The 18,530-nt window shown below is 46.7% G+C and overlaps 1 protein-coding gene across 1 annotated transcript in view; it reads right to left on the bottom strand.

Annotated features, from left to right (window-relative positions):
• Positions 1–6,306: 6,306 nt before the first annotated feature.
• The window catches only part of LOC142273627 (uncharacterized), a 49,301-nt gene continuing 37,077 nt past the window's right edge, over positions 6,307–18,530 (bottom strand). Inside the window, exons 3-10 of the mRNA XM_075332541.1 lie at positions 10,488–10,637; positions 10,179–10,358; positions 9,973–10,096; positions 9,792–9,889; positions 7,054–7,203; positions 6,745–6,924; positions 6,539–6,662; positions 6,307–6,455 (exon numbers count right to left, since the gene is read on the bottom strand). Coding sequence (XP_075188656.1) covers positions 6,307–6,455; positions 6,539–6,662; positions 6,745–6,924; positions 7,054–7,203; positions 9,792–9,889; positions 9,973–10,096; positions 10,179–10,358; positions 10,488–10,565 — 1,083 coding nt within the window. The 5' untranslated portion in view covers positions 10,566–10,637. The remainder of the gene's footprint in view (positions 6,456–6,538; positions 6,663–6,744; positions 6,925–7,053; positions 7,204–9,791; positions 9,890–9,972; positions 10,097–10,178; positions 10,359–10,487; positions 10,638–18,530) is intronic.

Below are 18,530 nucleotides of genomic sequence, written 5' to 3'. Positions count from 1 at the left end.
TGGGAGGGACGTTCGGCGTCACATAGACGTCACGCAGCAGCCAGCCAATAGAAGCGGAGGGGCGGAGATGAGCGGGACGTAAACATCCCGCCCACCTCCTTCCTTCCGCATTGCCGGCGGGAGCCGCAGGACATAGGTAAGATCTGTTCATCGTTCCCGGGGTGTCAAACACTGCGATGTGTGCTACCCCGGGTACGATGAACAACCTGACGTTCAATTTTTAGAAAATGAACGACGTGCATGCGATGAACGTTTTACCGTTCAATCGCAATCGCACGTAGATGTTACATGCTACAATGTTACTTACGATGCCGGATGTGCGTCACTTACAACGTGACCGCGCCAACACATCGTAAGATATATTGTAGCGTGTAAAGCGCCCTTAAGGCTATGGGCCCACGGGACAACATACCCGCGGAATTTGCTGCGGACAACCCGCGGATTTATCTGGATTTTCCAGATAAATTTGCAGGTTTATGCAAGTACAGACACTCCCCATGTTATCCTATGGGATTTGGGGAGTGCTGTATCAATGCTGCGGTATGTGCGGCTACAGAATATGCCGCAGCCGCAGGTAACTGCATGTCAATTATTCATGCGGAAATATCTGCGGATGTGCTGCCTTTTCGCTATGGAGATAGAGGGCGGGACTTCCGCAGGTATTTCCGCACTTGTCCCGCAGGTTTACCGCAACAAAAATGCTTTAATCCCACAGCAATGGATAGCTGTAGATTCCGGGGAGCAGCTGCGGTAAACCTGTGGACATACCTGCGGAAAATTCCGCAGGTTCGTTGTCCCGTGGGTACATGGCCTAACACTTACATCTTCGTTAATTCGGATCTCCCATTCCTAACACCAGTTCTCTGGAATGTGCTGCAGTAAATAATCTGATTGATTGTGACAATGTGACTGCAAGATGATAATGAGGGACAGGGGCTCCTATACTGTCCCTCACACTGGGGAACCCTAAGTTATTCCTAACCTGTGGATTACCCCTGAAGATGGAGATGCCGGAGTCTCGTGCCTTACTATTCTCTTGACAAGATCTAATCTGTTATCCCCCCAGGGAAGGAAGGGGCAGGAATAGGATGGAAAAAAAGATTAAAATAGATGGGAAACACAGATTAAGACAGTAGGGACACATTGCAAGCTTATAGAAATAAACAGTGAGACACTCAGGAGAAAAGCAATAGCAGGAAAGCAGCAACAAAAAAAGACAACAAAGGTTAACAACACAACAGTTCACAGTAATAATGCACAACAAGTACCGATAATTCTGGATCACAACACCTCACCAGACCAATATAGGTAAACAATAGCTGGCATTAATTAAATAGTCCAGCCAGCATATACAGAAGGGGAGAGACCCATACTTTCTCCTCCACAGCATGTGATCACAGACATTAGCAAGCAGCCCAGCAGAGAATAACTCTTGCTAGCCTGCCCAAGCCTGTAGTTTAAAGCCTGCGTCTCCCTGCGCTGCTCACAGACATCAGAGAAGAAAACATGCAGAGTACCAGAATCTATCATTTCCACAGATCCTGACGCCACCATGAAAGTTGTCAAAACCTACTAAAATCTCCTTGTTACATTGATCCACAACATGGACAATTTCAAAGAGGTTTTTTTTTCAAAGACGAAAATAAAATAGTTAGGGACATATGCCGGATGTATAACGGGGTTGTCCGAGACTGTAACGTTGATGGCCTATCCTGAGGCTTTGTAACCAAAGCAGGTAGCAGGGTCTTGCGGTTTCTGCAGATAAACAGTACGACTCCAATTTGTCAAGACCGGCGATGGACACTGAAAAATGATGTCAGGGACTGGAGTGAGATTTCTGGCATAGGGAACGCCACAGTTTGTTATCAATTAGAGAAGCGGTGGCATCACACCCTTCTTCTGGCCAAGCTCTGCCCATTTTGGTAAAGCTGGTTAAATTTGGCGTGAAACCTCCAAAAGTCACAATTGTTTTCACAACTCTGTGTTGCACAAACTCTTTTGAGAACGTTTGAAGTGATTTATGCCAGAATTCTGCCATAAATGCTCTCATGAATCAGGGTCTAGGTGTAAAATCTCCTTCTGTAGGGGTCTCCATTCCTTCCAGGGTAGTTTGCCAGTAGCTCACATTCTCTAAAGCAAGAATTTTATTACATCTTCTTTAGTAGATGAAAACTATTACATTTCAGTGTGCGGCTGGAACTCTGCCCCCATTTTGGCAAAGCTGGTTAAAAACACACAAACACACACACACACACACACACACACACACACCAGCCTTTCTCCTCTTCAGCTTTAACTCCTGCAATTAAGAGACCTTTGGTCACATGACGTGATGTCAAAAGGTTCCTTAAGCAGTCCTATAATTGGCATATAAACCCTGGGCCCCTAGGAGAATAAGGGCCCTGTGAAATTGCCCAGTTTGCTCTCCTTTTCCCCTAATACCAGTCCTGCATGCCAGCCTGTGTCCTGTTCAGTTTAGACTCCTGCAATTAAGAGACCTTTAGTTACCTCATGTCACATGACTTTGAAGTCATCAAAAGGTCCTTAACCTCTTCATGACAGAAGACGTACTGGTACATCATGGATCGTGTGAGGTTAATCCCCGCAGCCTGCCGTGGAAAGTTCTCGGCGATCCACGCACATATCAGCTGATTTCAACAGCTGATGTGTGCCTGCCAAACGTGAGTGGAATCGCGTTCCACCCGCGCCTATTAACCCCTTACATCTCGGTGTCAAAATCTGACAGCGAGATGTAACAGCGCGCCAACATAAGCATAACTTACCCAGTGCCATCAGAAGAAATGTGATGTGATCACGTGACTTCCGATGGTTGCCATGATAGCACAGGGTCATGTGATGACTCCTGTAGCCAGGGCTAGATGAAGGTTGGTGGGGACCCCTGGGCGGAAAATCTGGTGGGGGCCCAATAACGTTAACATTTTTAGCCATAACAGTAGAGCACGAATTGTAGCATTAGAGGTAAATTGTTGTTCTGCCACTTTCAGATTTACAGAACTACAATGCAGATACAGTCCAGGAGAACTCAAAGCCGTCCACTTATACACAGAAAGTAGAGTTATTCACATTTTTTTTATTGATCCCTATGTTAAGACAACCAGGGACGGCTCCAGATTTTTGTGGGCCCCGGGTGAAAAAGTCTCAGTCACCCCATCCACATGCAGACACGCACATACAGATACATACACATACACATACAGGCATACGTACATATACATATTTGAAGACAAATTCACAAAGATACATATAAACAGACATAATATATACACAGTCATATACACCAAGAAAAAAGTGTGTATCAGCTCACCACAACAGGGGAAATTCTTAGAGGAGAATCCGAACGGTGCTCGCTGGACAAGGAAGGCTGAAGACAATCAATTGAAGGCGGATCCCGGCACAAAACGTCCAAAAAATGGTCAGAAGTATGAATAAAACGTCACATTTATTCAGAAAATAAAAGCAGTATAAAATAAGCTCCTCCGATCAATGTGTTTCAGACGCAATCGTCCTTCGTCATGAATCATGACAAGAAAATGATTCATGATCATGACTAAGGACGATCGCATCTGAAACGCGTTGATCGGAGGAGCTTATTTTATACTGCTTTTATTTTCTGAATAAATGTGAAGTTATATTTATACTTCTGACCATTTTTTGGACGTTTTGTGCCGGGATCCACCTTCAATTGATTGTCTACAATCATATACACTGACATACATAGATACATACATCATACATACAGAAACAGACGCATTAGAGGTATTAATATGGGGAAGTCACCAGCAGCCTCACTCACCTCCCTGCTTGTTTCCGTCCAGCTCATCCAGGGTATGTGGCTGTGCCGCACTGATTGGTGGCCATCACTATCAGACATGGCTGCACACTGACACTGCACTGCTGTATATACATCACAGGAGGGGCTGAGGGCTACAATATATACATTACAGGAGGGGCTGGGGGCATAAACATTACTAGGGGGGCATAGATGTTACTAGAGTGGCAAACAGCTCTGGGGGCATACACATTACTGGGATGGGTGGCATAGCTCTCTGGGGGGCCCATGCAGTTCTGGGGGGGCAGCACAGATGGTTCTGGACGCACGAGCACGCACAACTCTGATGCATACATACACAGTCACACAGCTCTGCTTCACATACACACACACACACACACGCACACACACACACACATCCTGATAGCACTGTTGCACACATCTCTGCTGCAGATGTACAGACACAGCAGCACACACAGCTCTGCTGCCTTCATGCACACTGCACTACTACACACAAAGCACTGGTATATACATACACAAACAGAACTCTGCTGCCCAAAGAATAAATACTGTATAGACACAGCTCTGCTGCCTATGTACAGACAGAAAAATACACAGCTCTGCTGCCTTCATGCACACACAACACTGCAATACACAAAGTACTACTGTATACACACACACACACAACTTTGCTGCCCAAAGAGTACGTATTCACACAGCTCTGTTGCACACACACAGCTCTGTTGCACACACACAGCTCTGTTGCACACACACAGCTCTGTGCACACACACAGCTCTGTGCACACACACAGCTCTGCTGCTCTTACACATTGTTTTAATTATCTCCTTTTTATACAAGGGTTGTAGCTTGTGCTGGGGGCAGTTGAGATACTGTATGTGCACACACAGATTTGGTCGACTACACACAGCTCAAACACCCCCCCACCTTCTAATAATATACACAGCCCCTCAGCCTCTAATAACATACCAAGGTACAGACCCTGTTTTAGCCCTCCATCCAGACCACCACAGTGCACAGTATAGCAGACCCGGACTCCTCTCACCAGCTGTCATCACACATCGATCTTACCAGCCTTTGACTGGCCAGGAGCTCCATGTCGAGTAAAGAAGCCATGAATCACAGCACAGGAGGAGGAGAGTGTGGACCTGCACTGAGCTCTGCAGGTCCTATCTGGACAGCAGAGAAGACGCCGGGATCCTCTTCACATGATTTGCCAGGACCTGAACACGCACAGCGTGCTGCGTAGCCACGTCTGAAGCGGTCAGACAGGAAGATTAAGGTGCAGTGCCGCCCGTGCGCTCGGTGAAGAGGGGCTGGCCAGGGCTTAATAAACTTATGGCGGCCCTGGTGGTGGGGACCCCCTTAGAAGCTCTTGTGGTGGGGTGCCGGGGCTGGAGCCCTGCCTGCCCTGCCTATGATCCAGCCCTGCCTGTAGCTATCATGAGTTACTTTCTCTCACTGCCGGCAGACAGACGTGTGTGAGAGTAAAGTAGCATTTCTCCAGATCTCAGCTGTGTAGCTGTCATCTGGAGAAATGGAAGAGTGATCAGACAGCTGATCGTTATAGTCCCCCAAGAGGCTAGTAAAATACAAAAAATAAAAGTAAAAAAAAAAAAGTTTTTAAAAAAAATTAAAAAAAAACTTAAAAATTCAAATCACCCTACATTCGGTCCATTGAAAACTAAAGAATTAAAAAAATAAAAAATATATAATATTTAATATTGCCACAATCAGAAACGCCGGATCTATCAAACTATAAAATCAATCAATCTGATTGGTAAACAGCATAGCGGCAAACACATTTTTTAACCCCTAAGATAAAAGTAAACCTATACATATTTGGTGTCTACAAACTCGTACCGACCTGAGACATCACACAGACATATCAGTTTTACCGTATAGTGAACATGGTGAATAAAATATCCCAAAAATTATTGTGCGATTGCCCTTTTTTTTGCAGTTTATCCGCACTTGATATTTTTCCAATACACTATATGGTAAAACTTATGGTTTCATTTAAAACTACATAAAAAATAATCTCTTATGTAGAAAGATTGACGGAAAAATAAAAAAAAGTTATGGCTCTCGAAAGAAGTGGAGCAAAAAACCCCACAAAAAAACGGAAAATCGCCCAGGGTTAAAAAAATCAACCTTAGAATACAACTGATAGGGTCCCTGAGAAACTGGGAAATCTGAAAAATTGCGCATTTTGACTCCTTCCAACGCTGGCCCTGACTGTAAATAGGACTTAATTTTGGAGTAGAGCTTATATTTCAAGCATTCTCCATAAATCCCATAAAATCATGTTTGGGCTTATTTGCGGGGTAGGTCTTATTTTCAGGGAAACAGGGTATTCATAAACCCTTTTCAGGTCTTTGAGTTGCCTCCATAATGACATAGAGAAGGCACTAGAAACAAACAGCAGAAGAAGCAGAAGCAAAGAAAATACAGCTGAAAAAAACAGAGCAGAAAACCTAAAAATGTAAAGACAAGATTAGTGCAGAAAGTACATGAGTAGATATCTCTTACTGGATAGAGCGGGAGGAAACACATCCTGAGGAACATCGGGATCTTCTTGTTTATAGTCTTGTGAGAGAAGAGGATGGGGACATCTCTCTGGTGTTGTCCTCTTACTGGATAGACCTGGAGGAGACACATACAGGGACTGAATTCATTCCTTACACACAGATAATTATAGGCCGTGTGTATTTAGTCCTGTCTATTACCTGGTGATGTGAGGGGCTGGGGAACCTCCATCATGACGTCCTTGTACAGATCTTTGTGTCCTTCTAAATACTCCCACTCCTCCATGGAGAAATAGACGGTGACGTCCTGACACCTTATAGGAACCTGACACATACAATGATACCGTCACCCCCCGATCCCTTCATAGCATTACTGTATAATGTCCCAGCATTCCCAGCAGTGTCACCTCTCCAGTCAGCAGCTCAATCATCTTGTAGGTGAGTTCTAGGATCTTCTGGTCATTGATGTCCTCATGTATCGGGGGGTGAGGTGGAGGCCCCGTGATAGGGCTCAGGGGTCTTCCCCATCCCTCAGACACAGGGGCCTGACAGCGCTCACTAGAGGTCTTCTTCACTACTGTGTAATCCTGGTTATGGAGAGACACAGTAATAAATCTCACTCCAGACATTTCCAGAGTCCTCACCTCTCCAGTTCTGTCCATCTGTTATTCCCATAGATAAGAATGATGTAATGTGACGTCATCAGAATCTCTCACCTCTCCAGTAAGCCGGAAGAGGATCTCTAGGGTGAGGTGTAATATCCTCTCCGCCATCTTGTCCCTGTCCATAGCCATCCTTGATGGGTCAGTCAGGAAAATTCTCTTATATAGAAGATCTCGACTGAGAGGATCCGATATTGTTGGGACCTGAATGGGGAGAAGATGACGATGTAACATCATAAAGAATCCAATGTAACAATTACTGGAGATAACCGGTCACTAGATAGGGATGACTGACGCGTTGCAATGAGGAGTCCAGACTAACTCTGCTGCCTTATTACAGTGAATGGATCCTTTGAGCTTTTCATCTGAATCAAGTCATTTGAAGAATTACATGTAAACCTGTCATGCTAATAGGTTGAGGAGAAGGGCGTAACCTCACTGCGCCCTGAATCAGGCTTATCCAGGGGGGCATGATTAAGTGCCTACCCAGTCTTCACCAGAGCCTCTGAGGTTGGACTTTGCTGACAGTAGGCACCAGTTACCAATACAGGGCAGTTCCTGGTTGTTGTGATTCACCAAGAGGCTGAGCGGTGTATCATGAGAAAGATGGAGTGGGAACCACTGCATCTAGGGAAGAACAGGAAGGATAAACCCTGTCACTTACCCTGAGCAACCCTGAGCTCCCCGATGTCCCAAGACAGGTTCTGTCCCCTTGTGCCGCAATCACGTGTCTACCCCTGTCTTACCCTAATCACAACCATGTCTAGTGAGCAGGGCAGGAGGAACACTAGTCCTGCTTTATGATAATGACACAAAAGGAAAACGACAGACAAAGGAAAAAGAAACTGCATTTCCAAACAGCAAGTGGTAAAAAAGGGGGATGGAAGAGAAATGAATAAAAAGGGAGATGATCAATAGGAAGACACCAAAGAAAACTTCCAGGCAGCAATCTCCCGGATCAAATTCAAAACAATTTCTCTTTCCATGGCTCTCACCTCCATGCCAACACCATGGAAAAGCAAGTTATCCCTGGCAACTACTGAGGTAAAGTGGCGAGAACTTATACCAGAGGGGAGTACAAAAATCAGAACAGCTGAGACAACTCAGGATGGTAAACCAAGAAAGACACAAGGGTCTGCTTAACCCTAGCAGCGCCATCACGAGGATAGTATGCACAGCTAAGTGGAAGGCAAAGCAGATCCAACTAGTGCTGGCTTGCGCTGTGACCTTCTGACCCATGGGATAGGGGTGACCTCTCTCTGTCTGATAACCTAGTGTCGAAACCCTGATGTAAGTGTTCAGTGTAGAGAACGGGATAAATGTGATCCAAAAGTCACAGACAGATGGAGAAGTCACATCTATGATCAGCTCTAATCCTGCTGTGGTAGCCCCTGAGGCTTCAGGTGCCACAGGGTACTGCACCTCAATTAGGGTGGGTCGGTACCATTTCCACCAACACACATACACACAGTTACAGTGGGTTGCCCTCCTCAATGGGGACCGTGCCAGGTTCGGGTCACAGTAGGGGGTCACTACAGCGGTGGGTTTACAGGATGCCACCGCATCAGGGGCTCCCTGATCTACTGGAATCGGGGACTCAGGGTCAGGGAGAAGCAACCACCAGGGGGAGTCAGGAGCACACAGTGGGAAGAGCAGGATGACCTAGTGAGAGTAGTGAACCAGCCGATGCAGTGGCTGGGGGCAACAGCTTGGAACACACAACTTAACTACAAAAGGAGAGAACAGCTCTAGACACAGAGCAAGGCAGACATGCCGCGAAACAGCTCTGTGGGCCAAGGTGTTTGAACACGGTCGCTGGGGAGAAGCAGGTGGCTGCTTCCACAGAACCAGTACTGTCGGGGTACAGAACCCTAGGGCAGGCATACTTCACGTTGTCTACCAACTCTGCAAGGGTCGGAGGAATGGCTAGAAGAGTCACCGGACCTTTCCCACCGAGTCTGCAGCCAAATAGCATATAGGATCTGGGGCTGAGGTCTTGGACCAGCCCCACATCGGAATCGCGCTATCAGCATACAGAACGGTACACTTTACTGACACCGAGATCCCCATGTGCTTCATGCCACGAGATCCGATACTTAGCGCAACAAAGGAGGAAGGGCTCATAGACTGACACACACCAGATCTGACCTTCCAAGGAATCAGTATCAGCTGCAGTCCATCGTTGTGGAGAGCGGTACTCTGGGGCAGCGCCTGAACTACCAGTGAGTAAAAAGACCTGGAACCGCAGCCCCTGTCTCTGCCTCATCTTTACCGGCGCTGTTGCCCAACGCTGCGGCACCAACGGGGACCACCATCACCCCCGTCCGTCTTCAGTCATCCTCCCTGAGGTAACCCCGCTCCGCCTGTGGGTAGCAACAGCATCCCGATTGTGACCTTCATCATCAGCCCCGGAGAGCAGCACCCGCAAGCGTAGCAGCGGCCCATCCATGGGGCCACGTACCAGAGGTGGCGTCACGATCTAAAAAGAGTTTCCTCACTGCCCTCTCCCTCCATCCTACCAACTCGTCCACCGCCTTCCCTCCCTTCCTGTACGTCTCAGGATCACGAAACTGGGCCAGGTTGGCCCGTGACGATGCAGAGGATCCGCACCCCTGGCTCGGCGATGTGTCGGTGAAAACCCCTCGTTCCCGGGGTGCTACACTGCCATCTCCACCAATCTCATTACACAAGTATAAAACATAACACTGGTGGATAAAACAAGACTGAGCATAAGACCTTCACAGCCGTCTACACATCATAGGGAGATTTCATGGCACCTTCTCTACATCTACCTGATGATCCTGAGGAACATCGGGATCTTCTTGTTTACAGTCCTGTGGGAGAAGAGGACGGGGACATCTCTCTGGTGTTGTCCTCTTACTAGATAGAACTGGAGGAGACACATACAGGGACTGAATTCATTCCTTACATACAGATAATTATAGGCCGTGTGTATTTAGTCCTGTCTATTACCTGGTGATGTGAGGGTCTTGGGAACCTCCATCATGACGTCCTTGTACAGATCTTTGTGTCCTTCTAAATACTCCCACTCCTCCATGGAGAAATAGACGGTGACGTCCTGACACCTTATAGGAACCTGAAATATACAATGATACCGTCACCCCCCGATCCCTTCATAGCGTTACTGTATAATGTCCCAGCATTCCCAGCAGTGTCACCTCTCCAGTCAGCAGCTCCATCATCTTGTAGATGAGCGCTAGGATCTTCTGGTCATTGATGCCCTCATGTATCAGGGGGTGAGGTGGAGGCCCCGTGATTGGGCTCAGGGGTCTTCCCCATCCCTCAGACACAGGGGCCTGACATCGCTCACTAGAGGTCTTCTTCACTACTGTGTAATCCTGGTTATGGAGAGACACAGTAATAAATCTCACTCCAGACATTTCCAGAGTCCTCACCTCTCCAGTTCTGTCCATCTGTTATTCCCATAGATAAGAATGATGTAATGTGACGTCATCAGAATCTCTCACCTCTCCAGTAAGCCGGAAGAGGATCTCTAGGGTGAGGTGTAATATCCTCTCCGCCATCTTGTCCCTGTCCATAACCATCCTTCACGGGGCAATCAGGAAAATTCTCTCATATAGAAGATCTCCACAGAGAGGATCCGATATTATAAGGACCTGAATGTGAAGGAGATGATATATAAAATACTGCAGATAATAAGGGAGGTGAGATATCACTTAGGTAGGAAAAAATATCAACATGAAATGTGCTATGTAAGTAATAAAACCGACCGATACAAGTAGCACATTATTTTTATAGCAATATAAATACAATGAAAAGTGATGAATTATCCATATTGCACCTAGAATGGGATCAATGAAAATGTCGGCTCATCAAGAAAAAAAAACAAGTCCTCACTCAACTCCATCGACGCAAAAATAATAATGTTACCGGTGTTGGAAAATGGCGACACAAACTGATTTTATTTTACAAAAGTGATTTTTATTCACCACTAGAGATGAGTGAACGTGAAGTTCAGTGTTCGGTACAAGCTCAGACTTTTCCAATAAGGTGCGGAGATCGGATGCTTTACGTATGCAATCCAATCTCGCGAGTATCGATGTGCTCGGGTACTCTCGGTGCTCAGCCCAGTGTCAGGCGCTTGCAGTGTTTGATCGTCTCACACTGGGGGTAACAACAGCGAAATCGGATGTAGTGTGCACCCACTATTTATTCACCATTTCATCGGATTTTGAATTTACTTAATTTCCAGTAGATTTCAATGTAAAATGAAAAACTATGAGTCATTTAAAAAAAAAAAAAATCCTTCATATGGCAAAGTTGGCGAAAAAATAAAAGCAATTATTACTCCAGGAATAAGAGTAGGAAAATACAAAAGAGTAAAAACAAAAAATGTCCCAGTTTTTGGTTACGAACAGAGCAATGGAATTAGGTATTCTTGTTTCTAACAGAAGCAGAGGGGCCCAGCATTGATTCATATGGGGCCTGTCTAATTTTGTTTTGTAGTTTATTTTAAGAATAAAAAAAATTCCCATGGCTCCTGTTCAGCCCCCATGGACTACTGACCTGGCCTCTGCATCAGGGTCCTGAGAATCGGTTTCACCATCTCAAGACTGTAGTGATACGGCACAGTGAGAGCGCTTGTACGGAAATCAGATCATGGAGACAAGTGTGACCGTAGCGGGGTCCCATGCACAATTTACCACCTATTTCTTGTTTTAAGGCAGCAAAATAGTGAAAATTAACCCGATTACAAAATGTGCCCACATTATATTTCACTCCTAATCTAGAAAAATTCTGTAAATAAAAAAGATCATATATTCCTTACTGGTTTCAAAGCTCGTAGAATTTTAATGTCCGGGCCATCTAACTCCTACTCTGCAGTGATGTTCTATAATGTCATTACATAGCAGTGCATCTATACGTAATCATGTAGCAACGGAGAAGAAATCTGTGCTTCTCTACATAAGGCAGAGAGAAAATAGAGACGGGCTTTTCATACCGCGCCAATGACCACTGATGAACGTTCTGAGATTAATGTCACTTTATTCCAGGTCTACGCGTTTCAGGAGTCTCTGCTCCCTTCCTCAGGACAAAACAGGCATAAGGAACATCAAAAAGGGGAGGTAAGAAAGGGAAACAAAGGAGGGAAATGTCGGATATTGTGAGATAAAGGATCGATCTTGAGAATAACTGGATCCAACTCACGGGCCAAAGAGATGCCGGTAATCGCTAGTGTCCTTGAAGAGGATCCAAGGCTGCCACATCTTCTAAAATCTCTCATTGTCCCCCTCTACCTCAGCTGACAAATCCTCCATGTGATAAATAAAAGCTAGTTCCTGTTGCCATTCCCTCAGGGATGGAACCCCTGATGATCGCCAATGCCTAGGTATCACCCACTGTGCGGCCGTTAGGCAAAACCACAGCAAATCACACTTCTGAGATCTAATAGAGCCAGGAAGTATCGATACTAGAGATATCTGAAGAGAAGGGATCACTAACCTCTCCGGTAATTAGAAGTACGGCTGTATAACCGCCTCCCAAAACGGCTGAAGTTTAGAACAATCCCACCATACATGTGTCATGGTTCCACGGTCTGTTCCACAACGCCAACACATTTTGGACACCAAAGGGAAAATCCTGTGAAGCATTACCGGATATTGGTACCACCTGGTTAGAATCTTATAGTTTTTTTCTTTCGTGTATCCAGCTGTGGGCATCTTCTGCGTAAATATATACACTTTCTGTTTTTCCTCATCTGTAAAACATGTCCGCAGCTCTGCTTCCCAGATAGTAATCAAACTCAGATCCATGTGCGCAGAAGGTGTACCTTGACCCAATAATTTATAGATAAGTGATATCAAATGGAGAGGTATGGTGTCCTGTAAGAATAATTTCTCAAAAAGGAAAGTGTAGAATTAGGTGAGGGCAAACCCCCTTCAACTGAGCACAAACAAAGGAGTACAGCTGTCTATATTCGATCCACGACAATGACTGAGGGGGGTTCTAAGTTCTGCATATCAGTATATGGCATAATATTAGTTCTCTGTAATATGTCGTAGATATGACAGTCATCCTCCACATTCCAACGTAAGAATGTGTTTCGCGAGATGCCTGGTGAAAATTCCGGGTTGGAGAAATTTGGGGATAACAGAAGAGAGGGTCAAACCAGGGAACTCTTTCATCCCAAACTTTCAATGTGGTTTTAGTCAAGATATCTGCCATTCCTGTGTGCACCCTGTCCCATGTCCCCAGCCTCGGTATATATTTTAGGGGCATTGATGTACGTCCCTGTTCCAGGGCAGCCCACTTTTTAGTGTCTGCATGGAAATGACAGTCAAACACATGCACTAGAGATGATATCTATGGAAGTCTGGGAGACCCATGCCACCTTTAGAGGTAGGGCGTGTGAGTATCTGATACTTAATCCTGGCTCTAGAGTGTCCCCATATAATAAATTTATGCAGGGCGGACTTTAAAGTGTGGAAAAAAACTGGTGAGAGGGAGTATTGGGAATGCTTGGAACAAATATAAGAACCGAGGGAGTATATCCATTTTGAATGTGTTAATACGCCCGAACTAAGAGATGATTTTTTTATGATATGCTAGAAGATCCCTTACAGTATGTGACAAAAGTGCCTGATTGTTCATGGAGTAGAGGGAGTCTAGAATAGCAGAGATGGAGATACCTAGCAAATTGGATTGCCCTGGATTGCCACTTAAATGGGAAGCTAGTTTTGGCCATCGATACCTCTGTGGGGCTCAGAGGAACATTCAAGGCTTCTGATTTTCCATAATTGACCTTAAAGTTACTTAGATCCCCAAATTTCTTTAACTCTAACAACACATATTATGACAGCATCCAGCTTTCAGTCATAGGGGTGGCACCGATGCAGTTTTAATCTCCACTCAGTAAACCATGCTATCAGCACTGACTGACAGCAGGTTCTAATGCTGAGCGGCTGTCAGTCGCTGCGGGGGCAGGGAATATATGTGGTAATAACAGACATTTCCCTTATTTCCCACCAGTTTTGCTCAACATCAGCAATAAAAACTTGATGCTGAAGTTGGTTTCTTATTCGGGGCTGAGGTTGATTTCTTATTTGGATTTTTTCTCTGTTTTTCTTTTTACAGGTTTAACAACAAACGTAAAAAAAAAATCACAATAATAAAGTACAATACAGCGAGGAGCCCGGATGTGAATACACTTAACAGCAGCTACAAAAATGATAAAACTGGGATAAATTGGGCATGAAAGTGGGCACTGAAAAACGTAGTTGAAAGGGTTAAACGACTTTGGAGCACTGATCTCACACCACCATTATATAGTGATGTCTCGCATCTAACTCAGGTCACTCCAGCCCGGCCCAAATGGGTTCTGGGCATCAGAACTGGCACCAAAGTGAGCAAATAGCCAATTCACCCAGATGTGAATGAGTAACTGGTTTTCTGTAAAGTTCTCTTCCGGCTGATGTAAATGGGTTTGTGTCATTAATTAGTAATCACAAAGGTAAAGCTGCTATTGTTCTCTGATTTCAGTCTATTCTCAAATTACCTATATAGATCAGTGATCCAAGGCCATTTAACCCTTTCCACAACGCCCTTCGGTGCCACTTTGTTGCCCATTTTTGTGCCAGTTTTATAAATTTTGTTGGTGCTTTTCAGTGTATTCACATTCAGGCTCCACATTGCAGGGGATTATTCATTTTTTATTTTTGTTGTGTTAAACCTGTAAAAAAAAAAAAAAAAAAAAAAGAAGAACAGAAAAAACCCGAATGAGAAACCGACTTCAGCATCGCCATAAAAGCAAACAAACAAATAAAGACGACGACAGGAACAGGAAAATAAAGCCGAGAAAATCACGAAAAAAGACACAAAATCTTCTGGAAAATGCGAACAAAGAAGGGAATTTTGTTTACTTACCGTAAATTCCTTTTCTTCTAGCTCTAATTGGGAGACCCAGACAATTGGGTGTATAGCTACTGCCTCCGGAGGCCACACAAAGTATTACACTTAAAAGTGTAAGGCCCCTCCCCTTCTGGCTATACACCCCCCGTGGGATCACGGGTTCCTCAGTTTTAGTGCCAAAGCAAGAAGGAGGAAAGCCAATAAACTGGTTTAAGCAAATTCATTCCGAAGGAATATCGGAGAACTGAAACCATTCAACATGAACAACATGTGTATACAAAAAAACAGGGGCGGGAGCTGGGTCTCCCAATTAGAGCTAGAAGAAAAGGAATTTACGGTAAGTAAACAAAATTCCCTTCTTCTTTGTCGCTCTATTGGGAGACCCAGACAATTGGGATGTCCAAAAGCAATCCCTGGGTGGGTAAAATAATACCGCGTGATAGGGCCGTAAAACGGCCCTTTTCTACAGGTGGGCAATCGCCGCCTGAAGGACCTGTCTACCTAGGCTGGCGTCCGCCGAAGCATAGGTATGCACCTGATAATGCTTGGTAAAAGTGTGCAGACTCGACCAGGTAGCCGCCTGGCACACCTGCTGAGCCGTAGCCTGGTGCCGTAATGCCCAGGACGCACCCACGGCTCGGGTAGAATGGGCTCTCAGCCCTGAGGGAACCGGAAGCCCCGCAGAACGGTAGGCTTCAAGAATTGGTTCCTTGATCCACCGAGCCAAGGTTGACTTGGAAGCCTGCGACCCTTTACGCTGGCCAGCGACAAGGACAAAGAGTGCATCCGAGCGGCGCAGAGGTGCCGTGCGGGAAATGTAGATTCTGAGTGCTCTCACCAGATCCAACAAATGCAAATCCTTTTCACATTGATGAACTGGACGAGGACACAAAGAAGGTAAGGAGATATCCTGATTGAGATGAAAGGAGGATACCACCTTAGGGAGAAACTCCGGAATTGGGCGCAGAACCACCTTGTCCTGGTGAAACACCAGGAAGGGAGATTTGCATGACAGCGCTGCCAGCTCGGACACTCTCCGAAGAGACGTGACCGCTACTAGAAAGGCCACTTTCTGTGAAAGGCGAGAAAGGGAAACATCCCTCATAGGCTCGAAAGGCGGCTTCTGGAGAGCAATTAGAACCCTGTTCAGATCCCAGGGCTCTAACGGCCGCTTGTAAGGAGGGACGATGTGACAAACCCCTTGCAGGAACGTGCGTACCTGAGGAAGTCGTGCTAGGCGCTTCTGAAAAAATACAGATAGCGCTGAGACTTGTCCCTTGAGGGAGCCGAGCGACAAACCTTTTTCCAACCCGGATTGCAGGAAGGAAAGAAAAGTAGGCAATGCAAATGGCCAGGGAGAAACTTCCTGAGCAGAGCACCAAGATAAGAATATCTTCCACGTCCTGTGGTAGATCTTGGCAGAGGAAAGTTTCCTAGCCTGTCTCATGGTGGCAATGACCTCTTGAGATAATCCTGAAGACGCTAGGATCCAGGACTCAATGGCCACACAGTCAGGTTGAGGGCCGCAGAATTCTGATGGAAAAACGGCCCTTGAGACAGCAAGTCTGGCCGGTCTGCTAGCGCCCACGGTTGTCCTACCGTGAGATGCCACAGATCCGGGTACCACGACCTCCTTGGCCAGTCTGGAGCGACGAGGATGGCGCGGTGGCAATCGGACCTGATCTTGCGTAGCACTCTGGGCAACAGTGCCAGAGGAGGAAACACATAAGGGAGCCGAAACTGCGACCAATCCTGAACTAAGGCGTCCGCCGCCAGAGCTCTGAGATCGTGAGACCGTGCCATGAAGGCCGGAACCTTGTTGTTGTGCCGGGACGCCATTAGGTCGACGTCCGGCATCCCCCAGCGGCGACAAATTTCCTGAAACACGTCCGGGTGAAGAGACCATTCCCCTGCGTCCATACCCTGGCGACTGAGGAAGTCTGCTTCCCAGTTTTCTACGCCCGGGATGTGAACTGCGGATATGGTGGATGCCGTGTCTTCCACCCACGTCAGAATCCGCCGGACTTCCTGGAAGGCTTGCCGACTGCGTGTCCCTCCTTGGTGGTTGATGTATGCCACCGCTGTGGAGTTGTCCGACTGAATTCGGATCTGCTTGCCTTCCAGCCACTGCTGGAAGGCTAGTAGGGCAAGATACACTGCTCTGATTTCCAGAACATTGATCTGAAGGGTGGACTCTTGCTGAGTCCACGTACCTTGAGCCCTGTGGTGGAGAAACACTGCTCCCCACCCTGATAGACTCGCGTCCGTTGTGACTACCGCCCAGGATGGGGGTAGGAAAGACTTTCCTATTGACAATGAGGTGGGAAGGAGCCACCACTGAAGAGAGTCCTTGGCCGCCTGAGAAAGGGAGACGTTCCTGTCTAGGGACGTCGATTTCCCGTCCCATTGGCGGAGAATGTCCCATTGCAGAGGACGCAGATGAAACTGCGCGAAAGGGACTGCCTCCATTGCTGCTACCATCTTCCCCAAGAAGTGCATGAGGCGTCTCAAGGGGTGCGACTGGCCCTGAAGGAGAGATTGCACCCCTGTCTGTAGTGAACGCTGTTTGTCCAGCGGAAGCATCACTATCGCTGAGAGAGTATGAAACTCCATGCCAAGGTATGTTATCGATTGGGTCGGGGTGAGATTTGACTTTGAAAAGTTGATGATCCACCCGAAACTCTGGAGAGTCTCCAGCGCAACGTTCAGGCTGTGTTGGCATGCCTCTTGAGAGGGTGCCTTGACAAGTAGATCGTCCAAGTAAGGGATCACGGAGTGACCCTGAGAGTGCAGGACCGCTACTACTGCTGCCATGACCTTGGTGAAGACCCTTGGGGCTGTCGCCAGACCGAAAGGCAGGGCTACGAACTGAAGGTGTTCGTCTCCTATAACGAAGTGTAGAAAACGCTGGTGCTCTGTAGCAATCGGCATGTGGAGATAAGCATCTTTGATGTCTATTGATGCTAGGAAATCTCCTTGAGACATTGAGGCGATGACGGAGCGGAGGGATTCCATCCGGAACCGCCTGGTTTTCACATGCTTGTTGAGCAGTTTTAGGTCCAGAACAGGACGGAAAGACCCGTCCTTTTTTGGCACCACAAACAAATTGGAGTAAAAACCGTGACCTTGCTCCTGAAAAGGAACAAGGATCACCACTCCTTCTGCCTTTAGAGAGCACACCGCCTGCAGAAGAGCATCGACTCGGTCGGGAGGCGGAGAAGTTCTGAAGAATCGAGTTGGAGGACGAGAACTGAACTCTATCCTGTACCCGTGAGACAAAATGTCTCTCACCCAGCGGTCTTTGACCTGTGGCAGCCAAATGTCGCAAAAGCGGGAGAGCCTGCCACCGACCGAGGATGCGGAGAGAGGAGGCCGAAAGTCATGAGGAAGCCGCCTTGGTAGCGGTTCCTCCGGCTGCTTTCTTTGGGCGCGACTGAGTCCGCCAAGAATCTGAACTCCTCTGATCCTTTTGAGTCCTTTTGGACGAGGAGAATTGGGGCCTGCCCGAGTCTCGAAAGGACCGAAACCTCGACTGTCCCCTCCTCTGTTGGGGTTTATTTGGTCTGGGCTGAGGTAAGGATGAATCCTTACCCTTGGACTGTTTAATGATTTCATCCAATCTCTCACCAAACAGTCTGTCA

Source organism: Anomaloglossus baeobatrachus, unplaced genomic scaffold, assembly GCF_048569485.1.
Source record: "Anomaloglossus baeobatrachus isolate aAnoBae1 unplaced genomic scaffold, aAnoBae1.hap1 Scaffold_365, whole genome shotgun sequence".
Taxonomy (NCBI): domain Eukaryota; kingdom Metazoa; phylum Chordata; class Amphibia; order Anura; family Aromobatidae; genus Anomaloglossus; species Anomaloglossus baeobatrachus.
Note: the sequence above shows the minus strand (reverse complement) of the source record. Positions and strands in the feature narration are given on the sequence as shown.